This window comes from Anthonomus grandis, chromosome 2 (assembly GCF_022605725.1).
Source record: "Anthonomus grandis grandis chromosome 2, icAntGran1.3, whole genome shotgun sequence".
NCBI classification, from domain to species: Eukaryota; Metazoa; Arthropoda; class Insecta; order Coleoptera; family Curculionidae; genus Anthonomus; species Anthonomus grandis.
In genome coordinates, this window is record NC_065547.1 from 5,040,337 (window position 1) to 5,064,080 (window position 23,744).

Sequence of the window (23,744 nt, forward strand, 5' to 3'; positions counted from 1 at the left end):
AAAAATTAATAGTAAGTAGAGTATCCCTTATTGGCAATCACCTCGCGGCATCGATTTGGCATGGATTCCAACAGTTTCATAATGGTTTCCTCTCCAATAGAATTCCAGGAATCTTGTAAAACTTTTATAAGATCATTTTTATTACTGATCTGATGTTGCCTTACACGCCGGTCTAGTTCCTCCCAGAGGTTTTCAATCGGGTTAAGATCGGGACTTTGCGCAGGAAAGTCCATAACCCTAATATTTTCCGATAAAAACCAATCTTTGACAACCTTTGATTTATGTTTGGGGTCGTTATCTTGTAGGAATATCCAAGTCAAAGGTAAATTATCCTCAGCAAAGGGTAGCATTACATTTTGTAGGATGTCTAAATACACAAATCGATCCATGATACCCTCAATGATGTGTAATGGTCCTGTACCGAACCCAGAGAAGCAACCCCATACCATGCAGGAGCCACCACCATGCTTTACCGTAGGCTGTGTATATCTTGGATCGAATCTTTTGCCTTGTGGTCGATGTACCCATGAGATTCCATCGGACCCAAACAAATTGAACTTACTTTCATCAGTAAAAAGAACTTTTTTCCAGTCGTTGGTTGTCCAATGCAAATATTTTTGTGCAAAGTTGAGTCGGGCCTTCTGATTCTTCTTGCTAATAAACGGCTTTTTAGCGGCTCTTCTACTAAATAATCCTCCTTCCCTCAGTCGTCTTTGTATGGTCTTAGAACTAACATTAACACCAGGTAATTCACTTAAAATTTTATTTGCTGATTTGTGAGGATCAGACTGGGCAATTCTTTTTATCATCATTTCCATGTGTTTGGTTGTTTTTCTTGGGCGGCCACTTTTTTTAATGCTTTTTGTTGAATTTCGTGTTTTAAAATTAGAAATTGTCTTGCTAACAACGGACTTATGCAAATTAAGCGTTTTACTAATGTCCACTTGTCGTATACCACTCTTGTGTGCATCAACTATTTTTCTACGAAGGTCTTCAGACTATCTTCCGCGAGGCATGTTGATTAAAAAAACTATGCAAAACTATCAACAGAATTCACGTAAAGCGAACTAAATACTAAATTTGGACGATTGATATTTAGGTTTCTCTACTTATGTCCATCCGAAAATATTTGAATTCTTTTATTGTAAATAAACAACTGATAAGAGGCATGTAAAATGCGGTAAAAAAACGCAGTTGTTGAGAACTACAATATTTGTAGTAAATATTTAATTTAAATACATGGTTTCCGTAAATCAAAGAATTTTTAGAAGTTTCTCTACTTTTGTCCGATAGTGTATGATAAAGGGTTCGATGAAATTACTATTTTCATTTCATTCTGTCACATCAGTTAGTAAGGAATATGTATGTAATAAATTATTTGTTTGAAAAGAAACTCAGATATATTTTTTAATTTAAATTTATTGTTTACAAAATACTGGACAAAAAAATACCATTATATTATGGTTTCTAATATTTTAATTAATTCTAATGTAGTAATAACAAAAACGAATATAGTACAAAACAAAATGAAAAAAAACTATGCCCAAAAAAAAGTATTTACAAGTCCAGATATGTCAAGGAACCTACAGCTGTAATTTTTTTAGTATTTCCACTTTTTTCCATTATTTCTTGAAGTTTCACATTGTAGTATTCCCTCTGCACCCTGGTGGTTTTCAGTTGTTCTAATAATACCAAGCGTTGCAGCTCTGAAGTGGTCAAACTTCTTGTTTCGTCTGTTTCGTATATCGCTAATGCATTTCTTTTTGAGGATTGTGTGGCAGAAACGCTGGAATATGCATAGTTTTGCTTGCCAGGATTGTTACTTTCTGTTACTGATGATGACGAACTCTCATTTTCAGCAGTTTTACTTTTTTCTTGTAACACGCCACAAGATTTGGCCCCTATAAAAATATTTTTATTTGCAGGGTGATAAAAGTTTTATTGTTGAAAAATTAGGTTAGAACGAGTTAGGTTGGACCGAGTTAGGGTAAATGACAAAAACGTCTATAAATTGGATGTACATAATACTTATAAAATTTCGTAATTACAAGGTCCCTGATATCGATTAATAAATTGTCCTTGCAAAAATTGTATTTGACCGTTATCATGTTATCAACTACTTTTTACCTAACTAAATTATCTCTGTTCATTTATGGAAAATCGGAGGTCGGAGTTTTAGGTGAAAACCCCTGTAAAGACGTCGAAATGGCACAAAAGAAAAAAAGTCAAGCACAGAAGATTAAATTGAGAAGTATTGTTGTCTTGAAAACTAGTGGCTAGAAATCAAATTACAATTGACTTTTGACATGGCATGATATCAGTTTTAATAATCCGTCCTTCGTTTTCATAAAGAAGATCAATAAACTGACTTTAGCTCAAAAATCGATTACGCAAACACAGTAGTTTTTCACATTTAAGAAAAAAAAATCAACAAAATTAAAACTCTTACCTGCAATTCTACTAACTGTCGGATTTGTATCACCTTCCATTGCTTTGAACAACAATTTTTCCCAGTCCAATAACTTTATTTTTCGATTTCCGGTCTTATCAATATCTGTTTTTTTCTTTAGTCTTGTTTTCATGTTATTAACTTTCTTCATTAACTTGGTGATTTCGATTTTCTTTCCAAAAAAAGCTTCATATTTAGCTGTAATTGTTTCGACAGCTAGGTCTCTCTTTTTCTTTGCGCTTGGAATTTGTGATTTCATCAAAATTTCAGGGTATGAGGCTCTCCTTTGAGATAAAATTCAATTCACTAATATTACTCTGTGGTTCAACTTCTTCTTCACTAGAAGTCATTTTGCTTTTTTTTACTACTTGAGTAACAAGAAATATAGATGAAACCACAGACACAAAGGAACCAGCTTATTAGTCTGAGCCAAATGTAATCACATGAAATTAAACAAGTCTCGACCTGAGGTTTTCGCCACCTTTTGCTCATTATTATGAAGCATTTGCTCGTGAGTAAAAGGTTATCGTTATTTATATGTAAAGAAGTAAATCCTTATGCTTCTACCTTTTGCTCAGAGCATTACCTTTTGCTTCTACCTTTTGCTTATAAGCAAAAGCTTCACTTTTATTCATACGGGCCAATGCCTTGCTTGAACTCGAGAAGAAGTCCGACGAGAAGCGAGTGATTAGGTAGTAGATATATAAAAATAAATAAAGTAAATGAGTATTATAAGCACAGATATTAAAATAATTGATTTAAGCAGATATCTATATTATAGAGAGTCCGAATACCGTTCTTCCACTTGGAACTTGTGGCTAAATAATGTGCTCGACACAAGGACAAATAAAAAAAAATCAATGGGTGCCAAGTTGCCATTTAGTATTTCGTGAATACACGTCCGTTTCTCTTTTTCAATTTGTTTAATTTTTTCTTCCTAAATATTCAAATTTATTTCTTCCCACTTGAATGAGTTGGCTTTTTTATTTTTTATCCTTTTGGTCTTAAAAGTTTTAATCTTTGTTGCTTGGTTGCTAACGCGGCGTCCTACATGAGCGGTAATCCGCGACCGGCGCGGTTGACGCGGTAATATTAAAATAATGTGTTCATATTGGAATATCCTACGTAGCAACTACCGCGCGGTACGCACGGTCCCAGCGGCTTTGAGGCAGCACAGCCGGTCAAAATATTTGATATTTCCACGTCGCCGCTCCCAGTTTCTGCCGGTCAGGTTTTGTGTATTCATCATGTCTGAGACATTTTACGAATTATTAATAAGTAATGTAAAAAATACCCGTGTTCTTTGGGACATGAAACATAAACATTAACATAACAAACTGCTGGTGGATCGAGAATGGTTGCAGCAGATCTCCAGGAAACAAGTAAGTATTTTGAAATATATTCGCATGTTCAGATTTATATTATTAAAAAAAAAAGATTAAAAAACAATCCATTTTTTGTTTTTACATAATAAAACAAAATCTTGTGTATACATACAGGGTTGTCCAGTTTAAACGTCATTAATTTTAATATGTGATAAAGAATTTAAAAATAAATAATTTCATTTAATTTTTTTCTCGAAAACGTTTAATATCAATTCTCTGTCACATATTAAAATTAATGACCTTTAAACACTTTAAACTGGACCACCCTGTAGAAGTTAATTTTTTCCTCTAGCTGCAATTAAAATTAAATTTTTATTTTCAATAGGGAGTATTGAAATTGATTTTTTTTTTAAAGGTAAATTGAATTGAAGAAAAATTATAAATAAAACTAATTGATAATCATAAAGAAATAAAAACAATAAGACTGAACTAAACATTTATTTATTGAAAAGAAGTTAAGAAAGGCCAACTAAAATAATGCTATTCATGATTTAACGGGCGAAGTGTGAAAAATCTGCAAAATTTCATTCTGACGAATACGGCATCCCTTGATGATGCATTATGCCTTCTGCTGGGTCTCATACAATTTTTTCTATCGATCATAACGCTTCTATAATTGACCAAATCCACTTCAGATATGCCTTCAAGGTCTTTAATGATATTATGCAATAAAGTTATTGCTTTAACTATATGCACAGCGTTTTCGACATTTGTTGCGATTTCTTTTTTTAGTATTCTAAACTTGGACGTAATTCATCCTAGCACGGCAAAGTCTGTAGTTGAACATGTCATTTTCCTCCCCTTCTTGTAATTGTGCTCGTGGAAATAGTCTCATTAAATATTCCGTAACGGGAAAAGCTTCATCACTGAGAAATACGTAGGGTGCAGTAATGGTTGAACCAGGCAATGTACTTTCTTCTGGTAGTTTAACTGAGCCACTCTCAATTACTTGGCACAGAGGACAGTTTCCAAATACTCCAGCATCACTGTCTTTGCCATAAGATCCTACATTTACCATTATAAATTTATAGTTCGCATCTGTCAGTGCTAGCAGACCAATTGAAAAAAAAAATTGTAACAATAGTACATTGATCCAGATTTCGGAGGCAGTTTTAACCTTATATGTTTGCCATCTAAACATCCGATGCAATTTGGAAACTACACCGTGTCCAAAAATCAGTAGCAATATTTTTAAAGTCTTCTGTTGTGGGTTGAGGCATGTGCTTCTGTACCAACGTTTTCCAAATTGCTTTGCACACTTCAAATATAATAGTAGCTACGGCAGTCTTAGATATCCTGAAGGAATATTGAAGTTGTCTGAATTGCATCCCAGTTGCTAAATATCTGAAAAATTAAAACCAAAATACATAAAAAAAATAAAATTAAAATACTATTCTTTTGTTTTAGAAGAAGTGGTAAAAAATAAATGGAAGAATATAAGGGGCAGATTTAAAAAAGAGCTAAACAAAATACCCAAATCCCGATCGGGAGACGAAGGAGAAAACGCCTTTCGGTACAACGACACATGGTGTCATTTTGAAGCAATGCTGTTTTTGAAACACATATTAACACCTAAGGTGACGCCAGGAACGTGAAACTGAACACGATATATCATCGCAGTCTTCACAAGCAAAATCTAATGAAGAAGAAGTTGATGATGACGAACTACCACAGTCCAGAACTGTTTCTTCACAACCAGCAACAAAACGAGTTACACGTGTGCCCCGACAACAACCAAATGATGACTTGAAAAATGCATTACCGGGATTAGAGACCCCAATTACTCCTATAGTAATACAACGGAAGCGAAAGGCACCAGCAAAGAACGAAGGGAACTTAGATGAGAAATTTTTACGATTAGAAGCTAAAAAGGTTGCTTTATTAGAAAAAAATGATGATGATGATGAAGATATCAATTTTTATAAATCGCTTCTTCCTCACGTAAGGCAACTTCCGTTTTTGAATAAATTATCTTTTAGAAGCCAGGTTCAGAATCTTTTGACTGCGGAATTATGGAAAGTACAGAATAATCGACATCCCTATAATACAAATCCAGCATCCGTCTCATCTCATCACCAACCTTCATATCCTTCTAATGCACAATCACATGCCTCAAACAATTCAACCTGCTTCTCTAGACCTATCTCACCTGTCGAAAATCCACAGGCATCGATGTCTGGATATCAACAGTACCAAGGATTTCAAAGTGATAACTTCCTATAATATTTTTAAATTAGTTCTGTGTTCTCCTAGTGTTCATCATGTATAATACTGTGTTAATAAAATAAAGTTTGTATTTGGCTTACCTCAAAGTTAGCATTAACCTCTCTGAAACTGAAATAGGGCGTTGAAAATTGGTTTCAGAATGTTTCAATTCGGAGGTGATTGCTTTTATAATGTAGTTAAAAGTTTCAGGTAACACTCTGCTATAACCGCGAAATAAAGCTGGACCTCTTGGGCAAGACCTTAATTTTTCATACAAATAATGAAATTCGCACTATTTAGCTCTTTCCAAAAATATGGTATTCGTCTTGTGTCTTTTGTTGAGCCATTTTTTACGCAATTTTAGATTTTTTTGATAGTAAGTGCTCTCAGTTAAAAGAATCGCGCGCGTCTTGTTCCACGACATCTCGAAAACTGCGAAACAAAACGCCGCGTGCATTTGCAAGTAGGACAGCCTGGCCGCGTTTGCCGCATATGCCGTCGGATTATCGCTCACGTAGGACGCCGCTTAAGGTCTCGTTGTCGCTATCATTCCAACTTTCATCGTTTGTGATGTTTTCATCCAGAGAAAAAGAGTGACAAATCAATGGAAGTTTTTCTTTTTGTTTATTAATCGTAAAAAGTTCAACTTTTGGCGCAAGTAATCGTTTTCCAAGGTCCCCAATAGTGGGCGCAATCTCGTCGTCACTAGGTGCATTATCTTGATCACTATCTTGGCCATCGCTCGGGGGAACTAGAACAACTTCCAGGGACTCTGCCTCTCCAAACTGGTCCATGACATTCGTCATCAGATTCTAGATTGTCTAAATAAGTCAATAGCTCTTCGGCATCCCAGAAATTATAATACTTTTTGCTGAAAAAAAAAACGTCACTAGAGATAACGACATACAAAACTTCCTATCATATCATACGGTAGCCAGTATTTATGAAAACGAATTCCTTGTAGTTCTTTTCCATGTAATACTGGCTTTAGTCCAGCGTATGATATATATTGTTACGTCCTGTTATTAATATTTAATTATTTATGTATATCATATATATTTATGTACATGTACGTATATCATTATTGTTAGATATATATTTATACATATTAATATTCTTTCATACAATGATCATTATAAGTACTAATAATAATCATAATATTATTTACTAATATCTGCACATACAGTATATCATTTATTTTGCATAAATTCCGTTAGTCACCAATGTTAATCTTTTTCTACATTTTTGTTATGCTTAGGTCAGGTAAAATATTTCACTCTCTAAAAACCCGAAAGGGATCAGATATACGCAAAAAATTATCGGAAGATAAGTCGCAGCTTGTCTGTAAAATTTTGGGTGACAAATAAAATCGTTGATGAACGCTTTTCGTTGTTTAATATTAAAAACCCTCGTAACATATCAGAAGTGGTATAACCCTACGTGTTAAAATGTGTGATAATATCGATTATGATGGCTCCCAAAGTGACAAAAGTGGTGGTGAAAACTCAGAAAAAAGACAAAGCCGGGGAAATGCGAAACAAATAAAAGAAAGGGTGCGGAAAAGACCTCCGAGTTCATCCAGTTCAACCAGTAGTAGTGATAGTGAATCGGAGTACGTGTCCCGAAAACAAAAAAAGACTAAAATTGAGGAAATAATTTCAAAAAAAGTACATGCCCTCATTAAAAAAATGCAAATTCCGGGTAATAGTGCGCCGTTAAATAATGCAGTAGTGATACCGCAGAATTCGCCGGGAAGTTCGGAAAATTTTTCTCATTGTGAGTTGGTGCCGAATTTCGATCCGGAAGCCGGTGATATAAACGCGGTTACGTGGATAAATAAAATTGAACAATTGGCTTTAATTTATAGTTGGACTGATTTAAAAAAATCATACTTCTTGCAAGCCAAGCTAACAGGTATGGCCAAAATTTGGTACAATGGGTTGTCAGATTACAACAAAACATGGGATGAATGGAAAGAGGCGATTTTAAATGCATTTCCATCTCATGCATATTTTGTAGATAACTTAAAAAAAATGCTGAACAGAAAGTTAGCAAAGGAAAGTATGCTTCATTATTATTATTCTAAATGTATGCTGATTAGAAATTGTGATATCTCGGACACCAATGCGGTTTCTTGCATTATTGACGGGTTGCCACCAGAACATCAGGGTACCGCAAAGTCAGCAAATTTTAAAACGCCTGATGAACTCTTTCGTGGGTTTTTGTGTAAGCTCGACAAAGAGGGACCAGAAAAAATTGAAATTAAAGGTCAAATCTTTAAGAAAGAAAACATCGTTTGTCCAATTTGTAAAAAACCAGGACACCAAGCCCGCAATTGTTATTTCAATAAGGAGACCAACAAGGCGGGACCATCTTCGGACAAAACGCCATATGATAGGAGGGCTACTAAGCAGTGCACGCATTGTCAAAAACTGGGACATCTAAGGGAGGACTGTTGGCACCTCAAGAGTTTCAAGGTACATTTGCTAAAAAGGTCAGTAAAAAATAAAAATTTTATTTTTAATATTATAATTAATAATGTACCATGTCGAGCATATTTAGACACGGGAAGTGAGCTAAATGTAGCACGACTTTCACTTTTAAATAAGTTTACAGATATTTTCCTAAAAACTTCCGATATTGTAATTAAAGGGTTCGGAGGTGACTTTTTGTTTCCAAAAGGAAAAGCAGAATTAAAATTTACTTTTAATGATTTTTCTATAAACTCCCAAGTACATTTTGTAGATTTTAATTTGGGTAATATTGAAATAATTGTGGGACAACCCATAATTAATCACAAAGAGGTTTTATTAACAATTCAGGGAAATTCATTTGAAATACAAAAATATACAGGCAAAACTAAAATTCCGATAATTTTAAGGGATGATGTTCAAATCGAACCACATTCTGCTTTAAATGTGCCTGTAGAAATAAACACTAATGACACATTATTGTTTTCTACTACGACGCATAGTAATAAAAATGAAAAATATTCCATTCTCAGCTGTTTACTAAACAAAAATCAAAATTCGATGGTAGTCATTAATAATTGTTCACAAAAACTATGTATGCAGCAAGGCAGAATTTTGGGGCGTGCATTTTCAATTAATTTCCCTGCAAATTACTCTAAAATCCTAGAAATCCAATCTGTTAAGTCTTTAAATATAGCAGAAGTAAAATTTAATGAAAATGTATTGAATGAAATAGAAAAATCTCAATTCTTTAAACTTTTAACAAAATTCCAAGACTGCTTTGCTAAAAACACCTCTGAATTGGGTGTAACAGATTTAATTGAGTTCGAAATTAACTTAGAAAAGACGGAACCGATTTTTTATCGCCCGTATAGATACTCAGAAGCTGATAAAGCCATTATAAGATCAAAAGTCCAAGATCTATTAGAAAATAACATAATAAGACCTTCAAATTCTGCTTTCGCTAGTCCTGCTGTACTTGTAAAAAAGAAAAATGGCGATCATCGCCTATGTGTCGATTTTCGCAAATTAAATTCTCAGACTATTAAAGATAGATACCCTTTAAATCACATAGAAGACCAGATAAACTACTTAAGAGGAAAAAAATATTTTGCAAGTCTGGATTTGAGCCAAGGCTATTATCAAATTAAAATGGCACAAAACTCAATAAATAAAACAGCTTTTGTCACACAAGATGGACAGTTTGAGTTTCTACGTATGCCATTTGGCGTCTCTAATGCACCAATAACATTTCAGCGACTAATCAATAATCTTTTTGTCAGGTTAAAGGGTAAAATCAGCATATATATAGATGACATTTTACTCTCCGCTGAAACAGTTCAAGAGCTTTTAGAAATTTTAAAAATGGTATTGGAAATTTTGAAAAGCGCAAATTTAAAGTTAAATATCGAAAAATGTTATTTATTTGAAACATGCATAAATTATTTAGGTTACGAAATCAGTTTAGAGGGAATCAAACCGGGTCAACATAAAATAAATGCTGTAGCAAATTTTCCAAAACCCCAAACATTGCATCAAGTACGTCAATTTTTGGGACTAAGTTCGTATTTTAGGAAATTTATTAAAAATCATGCAATGATAATTTCTCCTCTAACCGATTTATTAAAAAAAGATGCTGCATGGACTTGGTCGGAAGCACAAGAAAATGCTTTTAACAAAATTAAAATGTTATTAACCTCCAGACCAATTCTAACTATTTATGACCCAAGTCTAGAAACTCAGCTTCATACCGATGCAAGCTCATCGGGTGTAGCGGGTATTTTATTACAAAACCACGAGGGTCTTTTTAAACCAGTCATGTATTTTAGTAGAGCCACTAGCAGAGACGAAAAAGTTTTTCATTCTTATGAACTCGAAACATTAGCTGTAGTCGAGTCAATCAAAAGGTTCCATATTTATTTGGCAGGGATACATTTTACCGTTATCACTGATTGCGCTGCAGTGCGCTCTACATTTACAAAACGCGACTTACTTCCTCGAATTGCTCGATGGTGGTTAAGCATACAGGATTATGATTTTGAAATAAATCATCGCCCTGGAAACAAAATGCTCCACGTCGACGCACTTAGTCGAAATATCCCTACATCTAATAATATCCTAACTATTGGAACACAAGATTGGTTCCTAAGCATTCAATTGCAAGATCCGGCATTAAATCTAATTTACAAAAAATTAAAATCTCACGATTGTGACAAACAAACAAAAAATACATATGTTATAAAAGATCACAGACTTTATAGGAAAACCGCAGATAAAAAAGAAAAAGTTGTCATTCCTAAATCTGCAAGATTTAATATTCTGCGGAAATACCATGATGATATTGGCCATTTAGGCTATAAAAAATGTGAGTCACTAATTAAAAGTACATTTTGGTTTAAAGGAATGACAAAATTTATAAAAAAATATGTTTTTGCCTGTCTAGACTGTGCATATAAACGGGGTCAATACGGAAGAAAAGAGGGTTTTCTTTTCCCAATTGACAAACCAAATCAGCCTTTACACACATGGCATATTGACCATCTAGGCCCATATACAAAAAGTGTAGGTGGATATTCTTACATATTAATGGTAGTTGACTCATACTCTAAATATTTATTTGCAAGACCATCAAAAACCGTTCAATCGGGTGAAACAATAAAACATTTAAAAGACCTTTTTAGTTTATTTTCTGTGCCTAAAAGAATTGTTTCAGATTGCGGAAAGGCTTTCAAAAGTAAACAGTTTAAAGACTTTTCTCAAGAATACAAATTTCAACACATTTTAAATGCTGTAGCTTCACCCAGATCAAACGGTCAAGTGGAAAGGTATAACCTAACTTTAACAACTGCCATTAATACAAGTATATCTGACGAAAGCGAATGGTGTTTAGTTTTACCGGATGTGGTATGGGGTATTAATAACTCCATAAATTCGAGTACAGGAATGTCTCCTCACAAATTAATGTTTGGGTTTGACCAACTTAAACATCCTGCTTTAGACTGTACCAATCCAAAGGTAAACAGAACACAAGATTCGCAAATTGCAAAAAAAAACATGGATAAACAGGCATTAAAAATGAAACGAATTTTTGATTCTAAAAGAAAACCTGCAAAATCCTATAAAGTGGGCGATCTAGTACTGTGGGCTGGTTCAGGAACCGCAAACACAGATGTATATAAAAAAACGGGTCTTAAATATGGAGGCCCATATAAAATTAGCAAAGTCCATTCAAATGACAGATATACAATTTCTGCTTTAAAGGGCATGAAAGGGTATAAGAAGTACTCAGTAACTGTCCCGGTGGATCAGCTAAAAGTATATACTGGTGGAGTTTGGGAACAATCCGATTCGGATAGTTCAATAAATAGTACAGATGAACTTTTAGATTTGTTAGAGGGATAAAAAAAAAAAAAAAAAAAAAAAAAAAAAAATAGAGCTCTAATGGGAGCATAAAACTAAACTAATAAAAATAAACTAAAAACGCCTTTATGGGCATAAAAAAAAAAAAAAAAAAAAAAAAAAAAAATAGAGCTCTAATGGGAGCATAAAACTAAACTAATAAAAATAAACTAAAAACGCCTTTATGGGCATAAAAAAAAAAAAAAAAAAAAAAAAAAACAGAGCTCTAATGGGAGCATAAAACTAAAATAATAAAAACAAACTAAAAACGCTTTTATGGGCATAAAAAAAAAAAAAAAGAAAAAAAAAACAGAGCTCTAATGGGAGCATAAAACCAACAAAACAAAAACTGAATGCTCATAGAAAAAAAAAGAGACAAAAGACAAAATGCTTATATAAATTGAAATGATATTTTATTGTTTTCAGAGAAAATAAAAGGAAGTCGAGGACGACCAAAAAGTAGGATGGCCGAGTGTTACGTCCTGTTATTAATATTTAATTATTTATGTATATCATATATATTTATGTACATGTACGTATATCATTATTGTTAGATATATATTTATACATATTAATATTCTTTCATACAATGATCATTATAAGTACTAATAATAATCATAATATTATTTACTAATATCTGCACATATAGTATATCATTTATTTTGCATAAATTCCGTTAGTCACCAATGTTAATCTTTTTCTACATTTTTGTTATGCTTAGGTCAGGTAAAATATTTCACTCTCTAAAAACCCGAAAGGGATCAGATATACGCAAAAAATTATCGGAAGATAAGTCGCAGCTTGTCTGTAAAATTTTGGGTGACAAATAAAATCGTTGATGAACGCTTTTCGTTGTTTAATATTAAAAACCCTCGTAACAATATCTAAGGCAATATAGTAAAAAGAAAAAAAAATTCAATAATAGTGTGGACGACAACTAATGCCCACTATACCAAATAAATAAACTGTACAATAATAAGTTGAAATATGTAAAAGAATAATGGTGTACATAATCTAAAACTTACCATTTAAAAAAAAACTGATCACCTCCAGAGTCAAATTTTCCTACGATATAGTAAATAACACATATACTTAGTTTGAGTAATTTAGACACTTTTTATGTACTACTTTAATTCATATGTGAACACGACGTAACTGCACGTGCCGTAGCATGGATTTAATCTAACCTCAATCTCACTGTTGTTTTACGTATGATAAATCATACATTGGGCATTAATAGATTAAGAAGTTCTTCGGAAATGACAGAAATAAACAGCAATAGCACTTATATGGGTAAAAAGGTCTATTCGGAGAAAGGTATAATGTGTGGGAATGTTGGTCTCTGCAAAATCACAAACGCATAGGCGGTGACACATATTTACCAGGATTCTTGTAAGGGATATTTCTAATATGATGCTTTTTACAATTTAGTTTGACGGTTAATTTTAGTCGCGCAGCAGTACCCACTTGTTCTCCCCTAACTTTTCCGTAATGTGGGTGGTTAGTGCCTTTATTGAACTATTTATACCTGTCAAATTACAAAGGTGAGAATTTTCACTGAGCAATGTTTTACCTTATGTCTTTGGTATTATTTTAATCATTTATTAGTATAATGAAAGTAATATTTAAATAGGCATACTTCCGTGCTAAGTGTAGTTATTTAATTCCTTGGTACGTAAAACAACGCTAGCTAGTGTAAGTGGATCCGTGGCACTAGTGCAATCCAGAGTGTTGCGGCACCTGAGATTATTTTGTAGACTGTGTAATTAGCGATTACATCAGTGTGTTGTTTGGTAGTGTTTGCGAGCACTATCAGGTTTTGTTCTACCTGGATTGGAGAACAACTCTTTAACAAGATCTACTGATGTCTATAATTATTTCAAGTGTGTTAGTCTTATTGATAGTTTTATGGTATTGTGTATAGGTGCTATAAACCTGTAATAGCCTTGTGTAAACCTATTTTACATTCACAATAACTAGGGTAAAATATTTGCTCACAGGTACCTTGTACTTTTAGGTATGTAGTATCGTATCATCAATGATCTCGAATCCTGACGAAAGCAATCCATCTATTATTCTGTCTTCTTACACGTTCAAAACATACACAAGTTAAAATAAGTACATTTACGATTTTGAAACTGTTTAAAAGTTTACCGTTGTAATACATCTTGACAATATGTTATACATATATTAAAATCTAATAAAAATAACTGGAAGTAATATAATACGCTCTTTCAAGAATTTAGGCATGATGATCTGATCTTCTACTGATCAAATTCCTGGGCTTTAACTCTGGATAAATGAGTCAAACAGGAGGGAATAAATCAAGGAAGCCTGGTCTACTATCCTTCAATCTAAATCCTCTATGTATTCCTGGAATACTCATGGCATATTACCTTAATTGACATCTTGAACCAAAGATGGCACCCCAAAGATCTATTTACCAATTAATCTTGTCACATTGTTGTCAGTGCTACTTAAATTTCTTAGGATTAGGAACTACATACCGCATTTATACGTCTTACATCAGACTATGCCTAGAAAGTAAAATGCATTACGCAGCCATTAAATTTATTTCCTTTTAAAATGGAACAGGCCGATGATTATCTGTTTAAACATTTCAATGCCGGCAATGCATCACTTAAACGCTCGATTTAGACTGAAAATTGCACAACGTGGCATTTTATTCATTTAATTTGAAGATCCGATGAGGTATTTGGATGGTTATTAACCTTTAGGTAATGTTGAAATAAGGCGTTTTTACGTAGCACTTTGATCAAATGTTAATTAATAAGGTAAAAAGAATAGTTAGAAGTTTGGAACTTTAAGGCGTATTGGCAACGTTGCATTAATGCGATATCGGATTAAAAGATGCTTGATTCTGTTCAGGTGAAATATTCACTAATATATATTTTTTTTTTAATTTTCATTTAGACGTTCCTGAGTGTGATTCGTACTTTGGAAAAAATTGATTGGGCAGCAGCATTATTATTTACTTTCAGACATTTTTTGACTTTACCTTGAGCTGTATCTGGTTTTTTCTAAAAATCTCAATTTCTGTTGATTCTACGAAAAAAAGTATAGATCAAGTTTTGTTTTACAAAAAAAATTCACGAGTTTTTCTCGTAGACTCTACAGTTTTCGAGATATTTGGGAAAAAAAAACCCAAATTTTGACCTTTCAATTGTTGAAATCCCAAACCCAATTCTTCACCTCCCAATGATCGAAAATATAAAATTAATCCGCTTCATATATTGAAAAATTATAAATTTTCACCTTACTTATTACCAAATTCGCTCAGAACTGGTATTTACGTCGACACTCGATTATTCAACATCCATCAACCTTCTCGGGCACTTTCACGTGAAAAGTTGTAATTTTTCTTTATTTTTGTTATTGCAATATTAATTTTTTTTCATTTGACCGTCTATGTAGTTGAATAGAAAGTTGACGACAACACGCATGTTTTATTTTGATAAGCGTTTTTGTGGCCAGTGAACCAGTTTATTAACCATTAGTAAAAATTTGGTATATAAGAAGTTTTTATTGATTATTACATGTTTTTTTTGTAGACCCAACGATTTTTTAAATATTTAGTAATATAAATGTAATAGAGTAAAGATGTATATAAGAGCTCGCTCTACAAAAATGGACGGTTTTTTAAATCCTATGTATGGAAGACTATAAGTTGTGTATTACCTTCAAAATCGAAATCTTCATAATAAGAATCGAAATTTTCAGTTTCGTCGCCGTCCAAAGTTTCCTTATCGGATTCTTGGGTGGAATTACCCAAAAGGTCTTGGATATTGTTATTAGCCGGTCTACGCACCACGTTGTTAGGAAGGATGTCTAATAGACTGGGAGCACTAGAGAACCGTTTACCGTAAATGCTCCTCTCGAGGAAATTTTGTAGGATTTGTTTGGTTATTTGATTTTGCCGTTGGATTTCCCGCAGGTCCGTATCGGTCAGACCTGAAATTTAGGAAAAAAGTCTCTCAGTATTGAGTGAAAGTGAAATGGAAGATGATGAATGTGCAACGCTCTATTCCGAGGGAATTTAAATATAATGTTGTCGAAAATCGATTTTTCTAATTTTTTAAAAATATTTTCAATAGAAAACTTAATAAAAAAATTATTTCAAGTGTCTGGATATAGTTTTTTTAATTCTCAGGCTGTAGAGCTGCTCATTTAAATTGGAAAATATCCAGTTTCTTAAAAAAAAACACTTTCGAGAAACGAAAACTGATTTAAATTGCATGGAAGAAATTAGGAAAAATTTATTGGATTTTCCAGGCAGTAGAGGCATTTCTTATGTTTTTTAAGCATTCAAGTCGTTTTTGAATTGGATATTCTAAAAAATTAATTTAAGTTCATGGAAAATAATGAGGAATGCTCAAGTCTGTGGCAATTGATCATAATTTAATAAAAAATTAAATTTTTTCGACTTTTTAAAATATTTTCAAAAAAAAAGTCCAGAAATATTAAACAAAAAACATTAGATATTACCTTCAGGAAAAAAAAAACGAAAATACCACAATAATTTTTTTCTCATTTTAATGATTTTTTAAAAACGTTGACAATTCGTCCTGTTTACGGTCCTGATTTTAATGTCACTTGTCATAACTCCAACTGACAACTGACGTTTAACTCCTTGATTATCCGTCAATGTCTGAGTTGTCACTTTGAGTGACATTAAAATCAGGAGCGTATTCAGGTTTGTTTATAAAGCATCCATCTTCTATTATTTCTGAAGTATTTTTCTGCTTTTTTTCCGGAATTTACGATACTTTTGCCAATTTTTTTAATTTTTCCAATTTTCTTCGATAATCTGGAAAATCACATTATGTTTCCGGAAAAGGATAGGAATTTTGAACACCAGGAGTAAACAAAAAAATCATTCCAGATGGGAAAATCCAGTTAATGATAATCAGTTTGAGAAAATCCCACTTTTGATATTTTGCAGCCATATAAAGCATTCCGTAATTCTATAGGCATATAAGATTTGAATTACCTGGAAAACTGCTTATTATGCCTGGAAGAAAGGCAGAGATATAGCCAATATTGAATAAGAAAAAAAACAGTTAAATGAGTAGATTAGGGTATTTATTGTAGGCATTTCAAGGGATTTTTTAGTCAATTTTGTTTTTATCTTCTTTATGCACTCTTTTTATTTCTTTAGGCATATAATTTATTTTTTCCAGGATAAGTTAATAAACTTATTTTTCAGGCACTAACGGTTCATTTTCATGTTTAAAGGCACTTAAAGAATTTTGTCAAGGGAATTTCAAAAAAAGCCAAAAAATCTTATAATATTCCAAATGCAATCAAAAACGTGCATTTAAATGCCTGAAATAAATATGTAAATTAAAAACTCCCAAAATTAAAGTGATTTTTCCTAATTGTCGTTTTTTCAGTTGGTCCCCAAAATTCACTAAAAACCACCTAATAAAGGCAACTTTTCTCCCTTTAGTATATAATTTTAAACGAAAAAAATTGAAATAACTTGCATAACATCCAAACTCGTAATCTACCACATAATCTAAACCAACAATTCTTTTATCTAAAATCTAGAACGAGGCTTCAAAAGTAGAACAACCGAGCTAATTCTTGCACTCGATTGTTACGTTATTTGCAAATTAAAACAGACAATTTTTACGTAAAATCTACTGCATGAGATTGATTTTTAAAACCAGTAAGACGTATGCACGTATCATTCACATCTTACGGATAATTGCAGGACAAAATGTTTTAATTTTATAGTGCTTTTAAACTAATGGGTAATAAATTATAAGTAATTCATTTATTAATATAAAGCGGGACAAAATTTGTTATTTTTATATTCACAGAAACAGTCAAACTGGTTTGAATAACTAACTACTTATGGCACAGGAAATAATTACACAATTATTATGACCGAAGCCCTGTCCATTTTGGAAATATTTAGGATAGTTACGATTGTTCACCCCCTTTCATATACATTCCCTTTTATAATAATTACATTTATATACAATCAATTAATTAATTTCATTTCATAATAATGAGTTTTCATATATGGATTGACCGTTACTAATTTATTAATTATCTGTCAATGTCACTTAAGTCAGTACCGTAATTTTATGGTGAAGTTTTATATTTGTATATGGACACTGAAGAGTTAATGAGAATTCAAAAACACCAAAATAATTGTCGATCAATTCCAAATACGGTTCTGATATCAGGAACGGGTATACCCGGGAAAGTAATTTTTAACTTCTTCAAGGAAATGAAGTTTTTCATTTTCAATTAAAGATATCCCATTCAGAGATATATCCAGACAGATAATTTTTGTGTAATCCCAATTTTCCAAAAATTTAAAGTAATTTACCAGGTAACTTTATACGCATATAGACCCTATAGATATGGTCAGGAATGTGGTCTCTATATTCCTGTCTAGGAAAAACTATTAAAGAAATTCGATATTTAATTCTGTAAAATAAGACTAGTATAATATTTAATACTGTAGAATAACTTGATTACTACTGTGTGAAAAAATATGAAAATGAACCTCCAGTGTCAGGAAAATAACTTCAATCGAACTTACTCTTCTCATTTTGTATTTATACTTCAACTGAAAATAAAAGAAAATTCCAGGCAGTTAAAGAATGTTTTTGTATAACTATGCCATTGAAAAACTCCGTCTTTTTTTCAGGAATTTAAATAATTTTCCAGGTTATCAAAAGAGTTATCAAAATATTTACAAATGCCTCGAGAAAATAAATAAAACTATTCTTCCACAATATTAAATAAAAAATCCCGAAACGACTAAATTAAGAGAACCTGTATATGCTATATTGTTGTTTGCATCAAAGTGCACATCTCTAATGCCAAGGTTATCTGGTAAACAAGGTGAATATACTAACTTCAGTTCAGTTAACCGGCAAAAATGCTGTTTTGAAGGTTCATCCCAAAACAGGTTTTTACATATATTTAATCCACACACAAGCTAATTTAATAAATCAGATAAAAGAATAGACAACGACTTATAACTTCTTTGGGCCATTGTTGACTATTCATAAGAGATTTCTTAACGGATAAAACCATTATGTTGAGTGATATAATTTATTTACTGATCTGACTACATATATTAATATGCTGTATTGATATTCGCACCCACGAGACCATTACATTTCTTTGCCGCACCTAGTGTCAATAGAAACGTAACCTATTGTAAGAGTTCGTGTTTTATGGTTTCATCTTTAAGTTGATGACTATATTTTAGTGCAAAAAAACGCCTAAGAAACTATTGACAGACAGTACTCATGTGATTATGTTCATTAGATAGCTCGCATATTAGTTTAAGCTCATCGTTTAAAGAGTCAGAGACCTCAGCAAGTGAATCAGGTTTAAAACACCGGATAAAATATGGAGTTTTTCAGAAACATTATCTTTATACCAAATCTTTTGATATTTCTCAGACAAATTTTAATATCACCCAATCAAAGAAGCTGGTTCTTTCAAAAACCCAAAATATTTAGGCTTGAATAATAAAAGACAATAGTTGACCCTATTAAATGCCCTTGAGTAATCAAGCAGTTTACTTTTTACTGTACTCTAAACACTCTTGCATGCATTTCAAGTCAATTATCAGTGTATTGAGACATTTGAAGCAGTGCCTTTAGGCCACGTAAAATCATGGTTTATTTCTTCTAGAAATTTAAAGTAATTTTCCATTTCATGGAATTAAAATCATTTAAAAATATCCTACCGACTGCGCCATGTTAAACTTAATCTTAATGACATTTATTTTGTAGCAGTAAAAAAACAGCTTATTGTTTTGTTAATAAATAGTTATATTCATTATCTAGGAGCATTCGATTATAACCTAACATCACTCTATATATAACTAAGACCTAACCTCAAATTGTCACGTTAGGTGTTAATAATAATAGTGTTTATTTAGAATGAAATTGTTACCTTGCTGATATTGCTAAGGTATTACATAATAAGCCAAAAGAATTCTTTAAAAAAAAAGTGTGAGATAACCACAAAAAAACAAATTTAAAGCATAATAAGAACAAAACAAATATTGTATAAACAACATAGAACAAATATTGACGAAAAACAAATAAAAACACAAAGTCACGGTCTCACAACATGTAATCAAACGGGCTACACGTGTTTCGCTCTAGTTAGAGCATCATCAGGCCTAAAATAAAAATACTACTTAAACAAAACTAAAAACTTACATAAAACAATAAAAACCTTTATTTCTTCTTCTATATATCGTACCTCGGTTTCTGTTGGTTAAGTTAATAAATTTATAAAGATCAAAGTTGTAAAGCAGTTTATGGTCTACAAGATCGTTCATTATAATTTTTATGATGAGGTGAACTGTTTTCGAGATATTTATAGCTTATTAGTATGTTTGTTTAAAAGTGGTAGACATTGGCAAAGTTGTAAAATTTAACTTTCAAACTTCCGGTGTTGTAGGGTCTCCAGATATTGAGAATATCAATACTTGGATGTAAGTTGCAGGAATTTAATTTTCTTCCAAAGTTGCTCCTTGCACAAAACCCTTGCTTCTGTCCAACTTTACGTTACAGCCATTGGACCCAGAATCTTGTACTATTCCTGATCTGGAAACCTCACCTCTTCTGGTGTGAGACTAATGAGTTGCTATAAACGCACAGGCATTTTGGCAACACGGCGTTATTTTTTATATTATTATACATTATGCAACGTTGCTGAACTGTAAGTATGATGTACATACATATCTCGTTTACATAACGAATTCTCTCTCAAGAATCTTTGAACAAATAAGTAAATAAACGTTATTTGCACTTCTACTGACATTGAGCTAGAATTCTTCTATATTAAAGACTTAACCTAGATTTTATCCTAAACAATACCCATTTTTGCAAGATCAAGTATAACCGCTCACACCTTACGTAACGCGAAAATCCTACTAATTACGTTTATTTCAAGTGGCCGCAATTGAAAATATCGCAAGGCTTTTCATACTCACGATTCTGATTGTAATGTGGGTTTTTTTAAAAATCTTCTATAATGAATAGTGATTAACTCAGAACCACATTTTTACCTTTAAATCCATCTTCAAGAATGCATAAAAAATTGCTAAATACGCCTTTAATTAATTACGTACTTAATAAGATAATATAGACATTTCTAACCTAAATAACTCGTATCAGATCATTTAAATCCTTATATCTAAATAACATTAATACATAATATTATAAAGTCATTAAAGCGACTTAGGAAAGCGAGTTTTTGAGGTTTTAATTAGGCACCAAAAATTTACTTTAAATTTAAATTAATTGTTTATTAATGCGGTTTAAATGTTTCAGTATATTTGCCAGTAAAGTTGCTATAGAATGACATAATGAATAAAATACTAAGATACAAAATGCAAAATTCGAAGTCTATTTCTTTTACTCCACTATGAAGCACAGATACATCGACATATTCTAATTCAAATAACCCAAATTCGCCTTTTATCTGTAAAATCTATAAATAATGCCCGGAAATTGTTAATTTTATCAGGCCTCAGGTTGCAATATATCCTTAGACAACGAACCATAATAATTACGAGTTATTAATCATAAATCTGTAACCTTTAAAAATGTACTTGTTTTATGGTAATAAATGATCCTTCTTAGCAATTTATATAAAAAAATAGAATGAGGGTCCATCAGTTAAATGTCAAACCACTTAAATTTAATAAATAATAATAAATTAGAGAGTATTTATTTAAATAATATATACATATGTGGTGGCTTCGTAAAATTGACTCTATATTTAAAAAAAATTTGGATAGTTTGAGATGTTTCAAAAACTTGTAGGTGGACAATCCTTTATATATATTTAATTGACTTAAATTAAGTAATATAATTAATTTAATAAATAATTAACTTAAGTTTAGCAAAATTTGCTAGACTTCGCCATTTTGATATTTTTATTTTAGTGTTACTTAATAAAGACCAGATTTATTTATTTATTTAATTTAAAATACCAAATAACGGTTTAAAAAAAATATATAATAAGAATGTTCTTCATGGACGAAATTGCTAAAATTCATACAAAATGTGAAGGTGATCCACTTGGGTTAAAGATGTGCCATCGGTTAAAAATACAACCAGTTGCATAAAAATTTATTTGTTTGTCTGGGGTAAAAACACATAAAACACATAATTTATTAAATGTTTTAAAGACGATTAATGTTAATTAGTGTAACGTTTTAAGCATTTTATTGGAACCAATGTTAAATTGATTTTAAGATATAGCCCAAATATGGCTTTTTACGGGAAAAATACAAGGTTTTAATTTTAGGAGAAATTTTAGTTGAATAAAAATTTTTTTTTTTCGATATTAAACTAGCTATATCAGCTTCTTGTTCTTGTCCCATACATTACGAAAATACCGGGTTATAATGGGATATGAATAGATTTAAAGGAATGCGAGCATTCGGTCAGTTAATTTTCACGTAGTTATTGAGCCTAAAAATGCGCTCTAAAAAAACAAAACAGTTTAAATTTTCCCAATAGCTTCTATAAAAGCCGACCTCCAAAGTTTGGGAATATTAATAATAATAATTTCTTTATTGCTTTCAAGATCTAATTAAAATAGCAACGTCACAAAAGAAACAAAATTAAAATTTGATAACATCTACACAGTACATACTGCTAATAAAAATAGTAAGAACAAAAAGATGGTAAGAACAAAAAGAACAAAAAAATAATGTTGGACATAATAATGGGTGCATTACCTTACCACTTATATCTCAAGTATGATACATTATGAAGATAAATAAATTAGTAAACAAACCCTTAATATTAATCATAATACACATTTAAAATTGTAAATCGAAACTATAGATACACTTGCCCAACAGATACCTTGCAGTGTCTTTCCTAAACTTCATGATATTTTTCTCTTGCCTTAGGGCAAAGATAATTATACTAACGAAGTTTACTTAATAGTTTACTATTATTTTCTTTGCTTAGGGCGAGAAGTAATCTATTACGAGCTCTGTCTCAGTGAAGTTGGCCCAACTATTAAAACTACGTTTGTTTATGAAATTTGTCATATTAGCCGAAATGTATTAAAAACTAAAATGTACTTCTGATAATATTCGATATTTTTATTTAATATTAGCTTAAAATACGACATATTTTGTAACAGAGAAAAAATATCTTAAAAAAATTTAAAAAACTGCCGATTAAGGTATAATTAATAATAAAAATCAACGAAACCAAATAGCAGCAAACAGTGATGGGCGTCGACTTTGATTATCGACCTCGACACGTCAACTATGTCAACAATGTCAACAATGTCAACAATGTCGACAATGGAGATCTAGGTTAGGTTTAATGTTTATTTTTATTAGTTCCTGTCCTCTCAGAAGTGTAAGGGGTTCTGTATCCCGTCTCCTCTGTGTAAATCGATGAGAGAAATTATATTTTAATTGATTTATTTCATTAAGTGACATAAAATGAGTGGAAGAAAGTGCAACAAGAACTTTCAAGAACTTAAATTTGATTTGATAAAAGAAAATGGGAAATATTCAGCAAAGTCGAATTTCCTCCTGACCTCAAAATATCTAAAGTATGTCCAATTCATAAATCTGGTCCTAAAACCCAATTAAATAACTACAGGCCTATATCTATAACAAGTGTCTTTTCAAAAATTATCGAAACAGTGATTAAGAGGCGGATGATGTCATTTATAGAAAAATATATCTCATACGATTTATACCAATATGGGTTTCTTAAAAACAGCAGCACTTTAAGTGCTACTATAGATCTCCTTAACTATGTGTCAGCTAATTTAGATCAAGGC

The 23,744-nt window shown here is 31.8% G+C and overlaps 1 protein-coding gene across 1 annotated transcript in view; it reads right to left on the reverse strand.

The window, feature by feature from the left end:
- Positions 1-23,744, reverse strand: part of LOC126750092 (mannose-binding protein C) — a 97,432-nt gene that overhangs the window by 55,678 nt on the left and 18,010 nt on the right. Inside the window, exon 2 of the mRNA XM_050459597.1 lies at positions 15,609-15,881. Coding sequence (XP_050315554.1) covers positions 15,609-15,881 — 273 coding nt within the window. The remainder of the gene's footprint in view (positions 1-15,608; positions 15,882-23,744) is intronic.